Source organism: Eretmochelys imbricata, chromosome 11 (assembly GCF_965152235.1).
Source record: "Eretmochelys imbricata isolate rEreImb1 chromosome 11, rEreImb1.hap1, whole genome shotgun sequence".
Classification (NCBI taxonomy): domain Eukaryota; kingdom Metazoa; phylum Chordata; order Testudines; family Cheloniidae; genus Eretmochelys; species Eretmochelys imbricata.
In genome coordinates, this window is record NC_135582.1 from 10,372,585 (window position 1) to 10,388,667 (window position 16,083).

Genomic DNA, 16,083 nt, shown 5'->3' on the forward strand with positions numbered 1-16,083 from the left:
ACCACAGATCCAAACCCTTGGATCTGAGAAGAATGAAAAAGCATTCAGTTTTCTTACAAGAAGACTTTTAATAGAAATAGAAGTAAATAGAAGTAAAGGAATTACCTCTGTAAAATCAGGATGGTAGATACCTTACAGGGTAATTAGATTCAAAACATAGAGAATCCCTCTAGGCAAAACCTTAAGTTACAAAAAAGACACACAGACAGAAATAGTCATTCTATTCAGCACAATTCTTTTCTCAGCCATTTAAAGAAATCATAATCTAACACATACCTAGCTAGATTACTTACTAAAAGTTCTAAGACTCCATTCCTGGTCTATCCCCGGCAAAAGCAGCATACCGACAGACACAGACCCTTTGTTTCTCTCCCTCCTCCCAGCTTTTGAAAGTATCTTGTCTCCTCATTGGTCATTTTGGTCAGGTGCCATCGAGGTTACCTTTAGCTTCTTAACCCTTTACAGATGAGAGGATTTTTCCTCTGGCCAGGAGGGATTTTAAAGGGGTTTACCCTTCCCTTTATATTTATGACACCTCCATCATCCCATCCCTGGATCCAGGTGACTGGTATGCTGCCCTCGACTTAAAAGACGCCTATTTCCACATTTCCACCTTCCAAGGCCACAGAAGGTTCCTCGGGTTTATTGTAAACCAGACCCATTACCAGTTCACCCTTCTTCCATTTGGTTTGTCAGCAGCCCCTCAGGTTTTCACAAAATGCATGGCAGTGGTAGCAGCCTTACTCAGGCAGTGAGGCATTCAAGTCTACCCATACCTCAACTGTTGGCTGATCAATGGCCACTCAAAGGCTCAAGTGAAAAACAACATCAACCTCGTTCAAGCCACCTTCCATGCTGGATCTGTTGATAAACAAGCGAAAAATGACTCTCGTTTCTATTCAGAGAATAGAGTTTATCGGGGCAGCGCTAGACTTGAGCTAGGCCAGAGCCTTCCTATCAGAGGCTTGATTCCAGACAATGTTCGCTTTGATATCCAACATCAAGACGCACCCCATCATGACAGTCTCATTTTACTTCAAACTTTTGGACCACATGGCAGCATGCACTTCCATGGTGCAGCATGCAAGACTGCGACTTAGACCACTGCAAACTTGGTTGGCCTCCATGTATGCACTAAATCAATACCACTTGAACAGGGTGCTTATGATTCCTGCCCCAGTCCTTGCCTCCTTCAACTGGTGGAAAGATCCCCGATCAGTGGCAGTGGGCATTCTCTTTGTCACCTCCCAGCCTTCAGCATTCTTAATTTCGATTGCATCCAACCTAGGTTGGGGGAAGGAGGGCTCATCTTGAGCACCTCAGGACTCGGGGCCTATGATCCCAGGAAGAGCTCTCCCTACACATAAACATCAAAGAGCTCAGAATGGTCCACCTAGCATGCCAAGTGTTCCTACCCAGATCATGGGCTAAGTTGTGTGAGTGCTCATGAACAACGTGGCAGCCATGTTTTACATCAGCAGATGGGGAGGAGGACAATCCTCTACCCTATGCCAGGAGGCCATTCTCCTGTGAGACTTCTGTATGAAATGCTCCATCCACCTCGAAGCTTCCCATCTTCTGGGAGCCTGGAACACTCTGGCAGATCACCTCAGCAGGTCTTTCTTTTCTCACCACAAGTGGTACCTTCACCCAAATGTGACCAGATCCATCTTCCAGAGGTGGGGGTCTCCCCAGGTAGACTGGTTCACAACAAGACAGAACAGGAAATGTCCGCAGTTTTGCTCACTGTGCAGTCACAGCCCAGGCTCCCTCTCAGATGCTTTCCTGCTTCCATGAACAGACCCCTCCTGTTCTATGCGTTTTCCCCCAGTTCTTCTGGAGCACAAGATCCTTCTGAAAGTCAAGTAAGACAAGGCACAGGTTATTTGTGTAGCCTCTGCATGGCCACAACAGCACTGGTTTGGTATGTTTCTGGACCCCTGCCCTGGACCTGATCTTGCAAAACCACAGCCAGCCATTTACTCCACCTGAACCTTGGGTCCCTCCACATGACTGCGTGGAAGTTTCATGGTTGAACCTGGAGGGACACGCCTGCTCAGAGCAAGTCCACCTGGTCTTGTTAGGTAGTAGAAAATCGTTTACTAGAGCAACCTACCTAGCCAAGTGGAAGCTCTTCTCCGTGTGGTCGTCCCAACAAGGACTCTCACCGACCCAGTCATCCCTCCGGTCTGTGCTGGAATACCTGCTCCATCTGAAACAAAAAGGTCTGGCCTTTTCATCAGTCAAAGTACATCTAGCGGCAATCTCAGCCTTCCATTCTCCAGTAAATAGTAAGTCTGTGTTCTCTCATGAAGTGTCCATCCGCTTTCTCAAAGAGATAGAGACTTGACGCTCAAATTTGTGAATTGATTCCACTGTGGGACCTAAATCTGGTTCTGTCAAGACTCTCATGGGCCCTTCCTTTGAGCTGCTGGCATTGTGCCGTTTGTCAGATCTCTCTTAAGATAGCCTTCCTGGTGGCAATTACCTAAGCCAGGAGAGCCTCAGAAATTAGGGCCCTTACGTCAGAACCCCTGTATATGGTGTTCATTAAGGACAAGGTTCAACTGCACCCGCTCCTGGTATTTCTCCCAAAGGTGATCTTGCAGTTTCATAGTAACCAGTATATTTTCGTGCCAGTTTTCTTCCCGAAACCGCACAGGAATTCAGAGGAGTGGTATCTCCACTCACTGGACATTAGGTGCGCCCTGGCCTTCTATGTTGATAGGACCAAGCTGTTCTGTAAATCCATGCAGCTCTTCATGGCAGTAGCAGACAGGATGAAAGGCCTACTGGTCTCAGCCCAGAGAATCTCATCCTGGATCACCTCCTGTATTCGTATGTGCTATCTTGACCACTCATTTGACAAGAGCTCAAGCAAAGTGGCGTTTCTGGCCCAGATCCTGATCCAGGACATTTGCAGAGCTGCAACCTGGTCATCAGTACATACCTTCTCCTCCCACTACTACGCCATCACTCAGCAGTCCAGAGATAATGCCAAGTTTGGAAGAGCAGTGTTGCAATATGCATGTCCATAACCCATGAACTCCGAGCACTCGAAGAAGAAAAAATGGCTACTAACCTTTCCTTAACTTGTTCTTTGAGATGTGTTATTCATGTCCATTCTGTGACCTACCCTCCTGCCTCTCTGTCAGAGTTGCGGGCAGGAGGGAACTGAAAGGGTCTGGGACCCTCCAGGCCCCTCATACTGGCGCATGAGTACATGGCACCAGAGGGTGTTTAGAGACAGCCTGACGGATACCACTAAGGGAAAATCTCTGGCGACGGTGCACATGGCGCACACACATCCAACACGGAATGGACATGAGCAACACATCTCGAAGAACAGAAGTTACGGAAAGGTTAGTAACTGTTTTTTTTCCTATTGAGTGACTCACTCTTTTCTGGAGCCAGATGTCTTGAAACTGCAGGGAAGTACAATTTTGGGCTACAGCCTCTTTAAGAGGCAGATAAGATGTCGCACCCGAAAGGTTCCATGGCGGATCAAAGTAATGGTTCACAAGAAAGGAGTGCAAGGGAAAATTGATGTCCCTTTTGCTGGCCCCATGGCTCAGTGGAGCTCTATAGTAGTAATGTTGATGAAGAACTTAATGGTAGGTAGCACAGATTTTCTGCGTTCCTGAAATGGAAATGGTTTTTAGGAGAATCCCTCCTTCAGACTTGTGGGTAGTATTGTCATGGGTGCAGAAATATTGTGTTGCATCCTTTAAATTTCCTGGGGAGCAACATTTAATAAGGCTGCTGTAAGCTTTTTACTTTATTCAGCAGACTTTTAAACACACAACTGGATTTTTCTGTCTGACTTCACCTGCTGTGTTAGTGATGTGTCATTGCACCACTCACATAGTGAATGGAAGCTGGATCCTGGATATAATTGCCCAGTAGAGAATTCTGCTGGTTGTGGGGAAACTGTCAGCTAGTTAAAAGGTGGCAGAGCTGGCTCAAGACACAATCACCCTGGACAACATAGGAAAGAGACTGGGGTGAGACAGTATAGCCCACAGAATTCGAGAGCTGTAACTTGCTCCCTCATGGCCGCATCCTCACTCCCCTGCAACCCATGGAGCTCAGATATGGGAGAGAATCTGCCCCATACTGTGTAACAATAATACTTATCAATTATATAGCTCTATTTACCTGCAGACCTGAAAGCACCACAAAGGTGATAGATATCATTCTTCCCATTTAACAGATGGGGAAATGGAGAGATTAAGGGACTTGCTTAAAGTCACATAGGAAGCTAGTGGGGCACCTAAGAATGGAACTCGCATCTCTTAACACCCATTCCTTTGGCATAGCCATTGGGCCATGGTGCAGCTCTCACTTTGAGATTTTGGATATACTACAAGAGTTGTTAACCTTGGATTGGTGGCATGGCAAAAGCATATTATTTTTCTAAAGCATATTTTGTGTAATGATGGATGAGGCTGTAAGTATACATAGATCTGCTTTACAATCTTTCTCTGAACCATTCCCTTCCCTATCTCTGTTTAAGGAGTGGTGTTTCTTGCACTAAGAGCTCAGCTGAATTATCATGGCGTCCTATTGTCATATTTGCGTACCATATTCTGAACCCCATGACTGAAATAGTAGGGATGTTCAGATCAAAATCAAGTTGCATTACACGAACTGCATGGGGAAGTTTGCCTTGCTGTTGGCTCTAACCAGAGCTATTAGCCATTCATTTTCCTGAGCATGAAATTAAACCCATCACATTTATTATTACAGCGTTGTAGATTCTTTCCTTATTGCATTGCAATTCAGTACAGGATTAGGGCTTTTTAAGTCTGGATATACCTTTTCAAAAGGATAAATACCTTTCACCAAAGATACTTGTACCTCTGAATATAAAACTTTCCCTTTCCCATTTAGAGCCTACTCAACTAGCCAGGTGCCCATTTCTCAGGCTGAGTGGGGGCCATCTCTTCACTTTGACATACAGGGGGTTTCTAGTATACATCTTCCCCCTTATCCATTGTTTCGGATATCCGTCACTCATCAATAGGGGAACCCGTGTTCCAATTTACATTGGTCCTGTGGTTACATCTGCATATCCGTCATGAATTGGAACACCTTCCCCTTTTGTACAGTACAGTACTGTACTTGTGTCTGCTGGCTACATTCAAGGCTTATTACCTATGGAGGATGTTCTCCATGCTGATTAAGGAGACGGCAGGTGAAGGAAAGCCCAGTGTAAAGGAGTTTTGGAAGTCCTATAACATCTTGAATGGTGTGGAAAACATTGACACGTCGTGGGAAGATTTGATGCTGTTCCTGTTCTCGAGCAAGAAATTGTCAAGTTGGTGAAGGATGTTCGAGGAGGAGGAGGATGTACAAGAGTTGTTGGAGTCTCACACTGAGCAACTGACAAATGAGGAACTGATTGAGCTGGACCAACAACGGATATCCAAAGAAAGCAAGAACAATGACGATGATGACATAGGGAAGGAAGCCAGGAGTCTGATGACAAAGAATCTCTCCCATTTCTTTAGATTGCTGGATGAGATGATGGAAATCATACTGAGCGGTTATCCTTTTCGTGAACAGTCTGCCAAAGTCTCCAGGGCTCTCAGTGATGCAGTGACTTGCTACAGAGAGATGTATCACTTAAAGATTCATGCAGGAGAGCAGACGTCGATACAATCCTTTTTAAGATTTCTGCAACCAAAAAGCCAGCCCAAGAAAACCCAGCCACCGCCCCTACCCAAGTTTAGCAGAATTGACACTATTTTATACTGTATTACTGTACTTATTTACTGTATTCAAATGTTCTATGTGTTTGAACAGTGTTAGTAGAGTTCTGCATTATTTTATTCAATGTTTTATGTGTAAAATGTGTACTGTATAACCTGTCATTGTAAAAAGGTACACTGTTTAGGTGAAAAAGCATTGTCATAGGCAAGTGTGGTGAAGCTGTGAACACATCTTCCCCTTATTCCATTATTTCTTATGGGGAAAAATTCTCCGGTATATGTCATTTTGGTATCCATTGCCCTTTTCAAGAACAATCCCAATGTATACTGGGGACCCCTTGTGTACAGGTCATTGTGGCATGGTACTCAGATTGCTTTCATGAGGCATTAGAGATTCACTCTTCAGCAAAAGACATACAGCTCCATGCTCAGCGTAGCATTTCCTGCCCATTAGTTTGTTGACGGTTCTTGTTCTCCCTTCTTGTTTCAAGTGCTTCGGTGGATCCATCCAGTGTTGCTGAAAGAACTGTCAGGAGGAAGGCAGTCAGTTACTGTTGAGGAGCTCTTGTCTCTGACTGCAATTCCCTTGGCACTTACAGTACATCCCTTATATCTGACCTTTTCCCATGTCTTTCTCTTATTGTTAAACTCTAACAATAAGCTGGTGAACTTGGCCTGGGCTTGCTTTTCTTCTTTATCTAGAGCAGCAGTTCTCACAACAACATTTTTGGTGGCCTCAGAGTCCAGCCACCAACTCTCACTGGTGGCCGCACTGACACTTTTTCCCTAAAATACTTACTTAACTTTAGAAAAAACAATTAAATATGCACAGATTCACATCCAAATCATTGTAATTTATATTTGTAGGATTTTTTGGCAGACTCAATCACACAAATAATGCTGTCTTCCCCTTCAGCCCCGTCATCCAGGGCTTAATGGGTCCTGGGGCTTGCTTTGACAAGTTATATTTGTATATTTGTTAATATCACAGCACATTTAGTAGCTACCTGGGAGGCTATGAAAAGTGATAAGTGATATTAACAAACATACAAGTATCACTTTTCCACAAATAGCCAGTAAGTCTGCTGTGAAAAGTGATACTTGCATGTTTGTTAATATCACTTTTCTCATCAAACCTCAGGTTCCATTAAGCCTTGGATGGTGGGGGAGGGTGAAAGTGGAGGCAGCAGGGGCCCAGCGGAAATGAGGGAGATGGATGTGAGGCCTGGAAAGCAGCAGGGGCCAGGGGCGATGGAGGTGGGTAATGACCACTGTCGCGTGATCAGAACCAGGACCTGGTATCTGCTGCCATGCAACCAGGGCTGGGGCTCAGTGCCTGCAGCCAGAACCTAGAGCTGGGGACAGGAACTGCGTGGGTGGAGCCAGGGATCGGAGCCTGCTGCCGCGCAGCCAGAGCTGTGGGTGGGCCCCTGCTGCCATTCATCTGGGATAGGGGATCGATGCCAGGGACTGGGGCTGCATGGCCAGAGCTGTGGGCGGCGCCTGCTGCCGTGCAGCTGGGGCAGGGGATCAGCACCAGGGGCTAGGGCCACATGGTTGGAGCCCGGGGCCGCTACCACATGGCTGGAACTGGGCCAGAGGCTGACTGAAGCTCCATGGCTAGAGCCAATGGCCAGCACCTGCTGCCCGCAGCCAAAGCCCCCTGGTTGGAGCCCACTGCCGTGCAGCTGAGGCTGGAGGTTGGCACCTTTGGCCAGTGCCTGCCACTGTGTGGCCAGAGCCTGGGACTGGAGCCGGAAGCCTGCGCTTTCTGCCACACAGCTGAAACCAGGGGCCGGAGGCTGCAGCTGGAGGCCAGGGCCGCATGGCTAGAGCTGGGAGTGCTGGAGCCTGCCGCCCAAACCCCATCGCTCCAACGTGGGTCAAGAACTCACCTTGCTCCTGCAGTGTTGTGCCCCACCTTTCTCCTAGTGCATCCAGGAGCAACAAGGAGGACGAGGGAGAGGCTGATGCTTCCCTTCCCTCCCCTATCACCACCCAGGAAGCTGTCATGGCTGCACAAAAAGCCCCGGTTGGCTGCATGTGGGCACATTTTAGAAATATTGATCTACAGCAGGGGTGGGCAAACTTTTTGGCCCGAGGGCCACATCGGGATATGGAAATTGTATGGCGGGCCATGAATGCTCACGAAATTGGGGGTAAGGGTGAGGGCTCTGGCTGGGAGTGCAGGCTCTGGGGTGGGGCCAGAAATGAAGAGTTCAGTGTGCGGGTGGGGACTCCGGGTTGGGGTGCAGGGGGGTGAGGGGTTTGGGGTGCAGGAGGGGGCTCCAGGCTGGGAGCAAGGGGTTTGGAGAGCGGGAGTGGGATCAGGGCTGGGGCAGGGGGTTGGAGTACGGGGGAGGGGTGTGAGGGCTCTGTGGTGGGGCCGAGGTGAGGGGTTTGTGGTGCAGGAGGGTGCTCTGGGCTGAGACCAATGTGTTCAGCAGGCAGGAGGGGGATCAGGGATGGGGCAGGCTGTTGGGGCATTGTGGCGGGGGGCTGGGGGTGCGGGCTCTGGGGTGGGGCTGGGGATGAGGGGCTTGTGGTACAAGGGGCTCTGGGCTGGGATCGAGGGGTTTGGAGGGTGGGAGGGGGATCAGGGCTATGTCAGGGGGTTGGGGCATGGGGGAACTCAGGGGTTCAGGCTCTGGGCAGTGCTTACCGCAAGCAGCTCCCAGAAGCATATCCGCTCTCCGACCCCGAGGCACGTCCAGGTGGCTCTACGCTCTGCCCCGTCCGCAGGTGCCACCCCTGCAGCTCCCATTGGCTGGGAACCACGGTCAATGGGAGCTGCAAGGGCGGTGCCTGCAGACGGGGCAGTGTGCAGAGCCGCCTGGCCACGCCTTCGTGTACTACAGAGGAGCCGGAGGGGGGTCATGCTGGCTGCTTCTTGGGAGCTACACAGAGCAGGGCAAACCCTCGACCCCTCTCCCTGGTGAGAGCTGAGGGCCAGATTAAATGGTCTGATGGGCTGGATCTGGCCTGCAGGCCATAGTTTGCGCCTACCCCGATCTAGAGTTTGGTATAATGAATGATGGTAGTGACAAAGGCAAACCCATTATTCTTGGTCCTCCTGGTGGGGACAGCAGTGCATCACCTTTGTGACATGTGAGAATCTGATTCTGTTCTGGGCTCCTAAACCTCAGATAGACCTGAAATTGTAGGGCACACAAGGCTAAATTGATATGAGGATCCTTTATTACCTAATAGCAGTGACCCCTTTGTTTTTGGCTAGATTTCAAACAAGTTTTTCCTTTTTTTTATGTGAAAGGGCAGTGACTACAAGGCAGGTTCATCAGAGTAGCAGATGTAAGATGGGAAGATACTAAAGGTTGCAGGGAAACACTTCAGAGACCACCTGATTATTAAAATAATTTTAAAAATGACCTAAGAGAAGTTGGCTCTAATGAAAAGGACCATCAGGTAAATCTCAGCAGTACCCCTAAAGGAGAATAGGCACTTGAAAAAGTGTTACTCTGCTCTTTAAAATATTAAATCAACATGCTTTACATTTTAAAAAGAGTTAAACTTTCTGTTTTATAGTTATAGTATGTAATAGCTAAATAGTAATGTACTTTAGCCAATCTCCAGATTTGTCTCCAACCAGATGATCTTTTGGATGTGTCCACATGTAATTCTGAAATCTTGTTTTGAAAATGGAATAAAAGGCATTTTTTAAAAAAATTGTTATTGTCATACCTTGCTTCCCTTTCTAGGCATCACCCCAGTATCACAGAAAGTTCTTTTCTTCTTTTTAAGTCTGGGTTTATTCAGTTACAATATAGCCAATTCCTTATTCACCATTTGTTTCCTTGAAGGCAATAATATACAGCAGCATAGAACTTACAGTATTTGTATAGCCTAGGGCAGTGGTGTTCTAGTGTAAGTGGGGGTAGCTACGTGTCCTTCACCCTCAAAAACAATCCTTTTATGATGAGACAGCAGTAGGAAAAGGAAACACGGCTTCATCCAAAGTGAATCATTTAGTATTTGATGCTGGAGAACAAAATGGTCAAATCTATAAGAATTCACCCTCAAAAGAAATCCTGTGTGTTTATATATTTTTTTTCCACAGAGCAAACTTAAAACAGTTATTCTGGTTTTTTTCCCACCTGGTCCATTCAGATCCTGTGTATCATTTACTTTTCACTTTCATGAATTATTTCCTCCTCATTCGGCAGAGCAGTTGGCAAAGTGCCTTCTCTCTCTGTATTGACATTATTTTTTTTTTTAAAAAAGGGTATTTAGAGAGGAGGAAGCTAAAGCAATCCAGTACCCAGCACTGCTGGATTTCTAGGTTGTATTTCCAAATAGTATTGGTGAATCACTTCTTTGTAATAGGATCCCAGGTGCTCCTTAAAGGACATAATCCATAGCTATAGAATTGTCTATACAGTAGTAAAGAATCCTGTTTTTAAGAGTTTAGGAAAACTAGCATACTAGGGTTAAGCCTGTGAATAGGGAGAATGCTGTGTAAATTGTAAACGCCTATAAATGTTAGATGGGCTGGGGGTTGATTAACATTTATGGCTTTCTCTCAAAAAGTCTGATCATGAGACTTGCTGAGTGTCTCATGCAGGTTCAGGCCCAAATTGCCACACTGAAATTTCTGACAGACAGACCTACTGCTGTTGAGCAAAAGCAGCATCTGCAAACAACTCTCTTTCCTCATTTCTCTCCCATTTGTGTCCATTCTCTCCTTGGGACATGACTGACTGTACTTTCCTTCTTATGTTGTAAATCTGTCTGTTACCACAGTAACACTCTCTGTGTGTGCTGTCTCTTGACTCTACCTTTGTTGAATTCTTTTTCCATGTCTTCATCACTCTGTGCTGTGACTACTGAAGTTCATTGCTCTAGGGCTTCCCCAAGTTCCAGCTGTCCAAATTCTAGCATGTACTGCTACCTGTCTTCTCACACAATGAAAAGTAACCTCATCACTGCCCTCACACTCTCAGAATTATCCACATGGGTCCAGTTTGATATTATCCTCCTTGTGTTTAAAACCACAAGCAGACCTGCTCCAGCCTGCCTCACAGACCTTGTCCGTCTTGGCACTGGCCTCCTCTCTGTCTCTTCAGGTAGTGTTATAACTGTTGGTGCAAAAGCCTTTACCTCTGCAGCTCCTGCCATTGCCAATGACTTGCCTATATCTATCTACCTAATTGACTCCCAATCTTGTTTAAAAATATATTCCCTTAATTCCTCTTCCTATTGTTTTAGACCTGTAGCTCTATTATTGAACTTTGTAAAGCATTTGGCATACAATTTTTGTATGAAAGAGGCTAGATAATAACTTTATCGTATTAAAATAAGCTTTTACTGTTAAAATCCATCACAATGTTAAACTTCTCTCTTACTGTGGTTTTTCTTAATTGACTCTTAGAATTTGGAATGGTCTCCCTGATATTTTCTGCAGCTCTAGCCTACTTCCCATCACGCCCTCCATTTCCTCCCAGTGTGGCTGCAGCTAGTCAGCGGCTCAGCTATAGGAGAAGTTTTTGTAGGCTATTAAGGTAGGTTCTCTTTGGGACAGCTTGGGTTTACAGTTCAAAGCCAATTCAGCTTTTTTTAAACCTACATTTAAAAAGCAAAACAACAGAATATGTGCTTTAATCTTCTCACTGAAGAACAAGCAAGTTAATTTGTAGTGCTTTGTAATCAAATTTAATATTAATACATAGACATGAAAGAACACTAGATGTTAAAAAGTGGAGTCATTAAATATTAACTATTTTCAAAAATATTGCAAACCACATATCAGAGTCACTCAGCATCAACACTGTTGTGGTCTTGTTAACACAGCCTCTAAATAATAATTTTGTTACAATGAAATTAAATTACAAGACAATTAAAGGGATGTATACTGTAAAGTGTTGAGGTAATTTAACATTGTGAATAACTGAGCATTAAATTGTTTTCTTTATTTTCAGTGCTCTTAAGCTGCCAACATTGCTCTTCATGTTGGAGTAACTTGGGGTCTATTTCCCCATTCAAATGTGAGCCCCACAGCCCTTACTATGATGAGAGAAGTACACAAATGCATCTAAGGCAGAATTTGTCCTATTGTGTCCAGTTAATTGCGTATGGTGTTAAAATGCAAAATGGGGGAATGGAAAATAAGTCATATTGCTGGGCAAGGTCTCAAATTAAACATTTTTGGTGTTTTTTTAACTTTGTTATGAAGAAAATGTCCTAATGCTGCTTCCTTTCTCCCACCCTTGGTCTGTGTGTATATAAACTGTAAACTCTTCATTGCAGGGACCATTTCTTTCTATGTGCTCATATTGCACCTAACACAACGGCATCCTGATATCAGATGGGTCCTCTCGGCACTGCTGTAATACAAATAATAAGTAATATTAAAGGCCTGGATCCCGTAACTGATAGCGCAAAAGTGAACTGTTATGCTCATGCACAGTCCAGTTGACTTCAGTGGAGCTCTGCTCATGTGCAGCAGTCTACCACCAGGCTGTCAGTAGCAGGAATAGAATTAGTGTGTAAAAGGGACTATCTAGGATGGAATATTTGTGAAGCTTTTTTACTAAGCAATTGTTAGAGAGCAATAAAATCATACTTGTCATAGACTCTCTGCCTTCTTTACTTGTATTTAAAGCCTGCAAAAATTATTTCTCTCTTCTTCTTGTTTTTAGGGAAATCATTTCCAATCAGAAATGCTCAATTTCTGCTGTTTGGAACCTGGCTAAGGCTATGTCCAAACTGCAGTTAGACATCCATGGCTGACCTGTGTCAGCTAACTTGGGCTCACGAGGCTCGGGCTAAGGGGCTGTTTAATTGCAGTGTAGACATTTTGGCTCAGGCTGAAGTCTGGGCTCTGGGACTCTTCCACCTCACAGGGTCCTAGAGTCTGGGCTCCAGCCTGAGCCCAAATGTCTATACTGCAATTAAACAGCCCCTTAGCCTGAGCTCCACCAGCCCGAGTCAGCTGACACAGGCCAGGCAGGTTTTTAATTGCAGTGTAGACATACTGTGTTACCAGAAGGTGCAAGGCAAGATAATCACCAAAGTGTGTCCTTTCTGGAGAAGGTTGGCAGTGAGGAAGGAAAAGGTGAGAACAGAATTGGTCAGTTAATCTGTAACGTGACCTACTTGAGGTATTAAAAAATAGCAGTTCCCTTGAGGGCATTGAGCATACTTATTAATGCTGCATTATGAGCCTAAACTGCTATGGGGAGAAATCCTGCCTGAGGGATGAGTTGTAAAAACGTTACTGTCAAATAAAAACCCAAACAACAACTGACTCTGCAGGTGAAATATAAAATTTCTGTTGACAGTACTCCATTTGGGAGCCTTGTAACTAATTGGTTGTACACAGTACAGTAAACACTGGATCTGGGATACTTGTAGTGTCAGCTAGCGAACTGCAAAACTCTGAATTACCAATTCACTAAACCTTTCTTAATAAAAAATATCTTGCAGTTAAATAGTGAACTTATTTCTGCTTTAACACATCACTTTCAAGAGTCAGGTTTGTCTATTGCTATTAAGTAAATGTATCTTCCTCCCCTTATACATTCTTCCATGCTGTCCCTTCCACAAGGCACTCTTTCTTCCTTTGCACACCAAACAATCGCCATCTCATCATTCAAAACACAATTCTCTTGGGGAGCCTTTCAGCAATAATCCATCAAAGAAGAAGGATTTATAAAAGTACGGAATCTGCTGTGCTGTGAGAGAGATCCATCATCGGTGGTGTTAGACATCAAACCGTGTCTGTCTAATCTACATTTTGTAGTCTTTGAGACGGGGACTATTTCTTCTGACAGAGCTGTGTAAATTAGGGAGCAGTTGATGAACACTGGAGAATCCTGACTCCCTGGATTACAGAGTTAGGGTCCCTATTTTGAGATTGCCTTCATATGTTGCTGATATACATATCTGTATTTGATACAGGTTAGCCTGTGGGCTAACTCACAAATCCATACACCAAAAAACATTTCAGCCATTAGTTTGTATCATTTTCTTCTGGGCTTCAGTTTTATTTCTTCAAAATAAAACTGTTTAACACAAGTTCAACACCTCAGTCATGTCCTTTAACTCTGATGTACTGTCTTCTTCAGGAACCTGTGTACTCCTTGCAACCCACCTTCTTGGAATCACGGTGAGCCTCTCTGCTCCCTTCTCCTTTGTAGTCTGCTCCCTGCAGCATTACACTCCACAAGCCATCTACCTAGGAGTCACATATGATCTGGGTTCTTTCCCCTGACATGAGGACTCCTCCAGGAGCCGACCTACTCTCTTCGCTCTCACTAATAAGTGAGTTTCTTGCTGACTCTTATGGAGGCAAGGTGATCTTCAAGCAACCACTTGATCCCAGTCTCACAACATCAGCTCAGAGGCAACTGAATATTCACATATGGCGGCTCAACTCAACTCACTTAATGGGCCACCAGTCTTGTTACAATACCCTAGTCAAGACTGGAATAAATACCCTTTTATTAGCTCCTTAGTTTAGCAATGTTTTTTTTTTACCCTGAAACAGTACATACAGTGCTTCAGTAGAAAAAAAAAATTCCAGTACCTGCAAATAGTTTAAAATATTTATGTTTCAAATTAACAATAATATATTTAGTTTTAAAGCAGCTTGAACGTATTAGCCAGTTATATACATTTAATATTTTGGTGAACCTAAGTAAACTATTCTAAAGCTCGTAAAACTAAGGACTCTGTGTATCTATCGCTCCTTTATGAACTAGAAGTCATAGTTTCACATGACATCTCCATCCAGAAAGGAGGTTACAGAATAAGCTTGGTGCTAAATAGACATTGCCAAGGTTATTGCTAGGAAGCTGATTGACTTTGACAGGGCTCCCATCTGAACAGTCTTGCCTTATGGAGAATAGTAGTGTGCAATAGGTTTTTTTTTTTTTTTTTTTAAAGGTGATCCATATTCCAGCAGAAAGTTTTAATAAAAAAAGGTTGATGCTAACTTTCCTATCATAGGCACATATATATTATGATGGGAAAGAGTGTGGATGCAGTAGAGTATGGATGCAGTGGTTGATAGTGTGACAGGCAGCAACACGCTTGTTTTTTCAGTAAAATTTTTGGATGGAGTAATTGCAAAGATAAATATGCATGGTCAGATTTTTGGCTATATTCGCCTTTTCATTACCCCCTGATGCTGGGGCTGCTGAAAACAGAGCCAAGTATATGTTAAAGTAGCCCAAAGGCTGCTGCAACTCATATTGTCTATTAATAGGTCCAAGGAGACAAAATGACAGCTTAAGATTGGCATAACATAAGATTGCCCCAGCTATGCACCCTTTTCTCTCCTCAAGTCCCTGACGCTGGTACAGGGGGTGGCATAGGTACCTGTCACCAGAGGAGCCCCTTTCATAGATGTGATTCTCATGGGCTGGATACAGCAGCTTATGGCCAGAATCCATTGGCAAAATAGCCATACCACAGCCGAGGAGCTGATTCATAGCCAAAAGTCTAGAAAAGGCAAGATGTTCCAGATGAGACCACCGTCAAGGTAGGTTACAACTTAACCTCCCCTGTTAGTGTCTCTTTTCAGTATAGAAGGAAGACTAGATATGCAATCATGTACCCAGAATTTGTGACTATTTGACAAACAGTATTTTGGAACAAGTTCTGTCCCTTCTTTAGAAAGTGTCCAAACAGGTAGAACATTTTCCATATTGTATTTTATTCTGCAAACATTGACAGACCTTCCAAATGTGAAATAATTTTGGAAAATAGCAGCACTGAGTACAAAAGGCAATCTGCCCTCTTAGACTTCCAAGATTGCACAAGGTAGACCAGAGTCAAGGAGGAGAGAGTGGGCCTAGTAAATGACAGACGAATGATGGTAGAAAACACTGTGAATGCATCCTTAAAATTGTAATGAGAACATGAAATAACCTTACTCCTGTGTTTAGGCTTTCTTTGCACTGTTTTATTAGAAGGAAACTGACAAATGGTATTGGGAGAAGGCCATGTTTATGTAATGTAGTTGCTTTGCTCGAGAAGAGGCTGTGTGAAAGAAAAAGGGCTCCAGGTAAACATTGGCTATGTTCTTCAGATCTTCTCATGGAATAAAACAAACATGACCTCTGAAATTCTGAACATTTCAGCGAATATTCTAAGATCTTTTCCTCAGCTTCAATAATTGTGTGAACTACCAAATTATCCCTTCATTTTTAGGGAACTGGTGCTGATCAATTTCAGTCCCATGGAACCTGCTTTGAGGGAGGCCTTTTTTAGGTTACATGAACATCCTTTGGGTAACTACCTTGGACAGAGCCCTAAAAGTAAGCAATAAAATAAACACCATCCAAACCTTAGTTAGAAATACTAGGGTTGCTGAATGTAAAGACACCATTTTCTATCTTCCTCTTTATTC

General features: G+C 44.3%; 1 protein-coding gene across 1 annotated transcript in view; it reads left to right on the top strand.

Moving 5' to 3' along the window:
• The window catches only part of SLC49A4 (solute carrier family 49 member 4), a 146,553-nt gene that overhangs the window by 92,564 nt on the left and 37,906 nt on the right, over positions 1–16,083 (top strand). Inside the window, exon 4 of the mRNA XM_077830200.1 lies at positions 11,101–11,230. Coding sequence (XP_077686326.1) covers positions 11,101–11,230 — 130 coding nt within the window. The remainder of the gene's footprint in view (positions 1–11,100; positions 11,231–16,083) is intronic.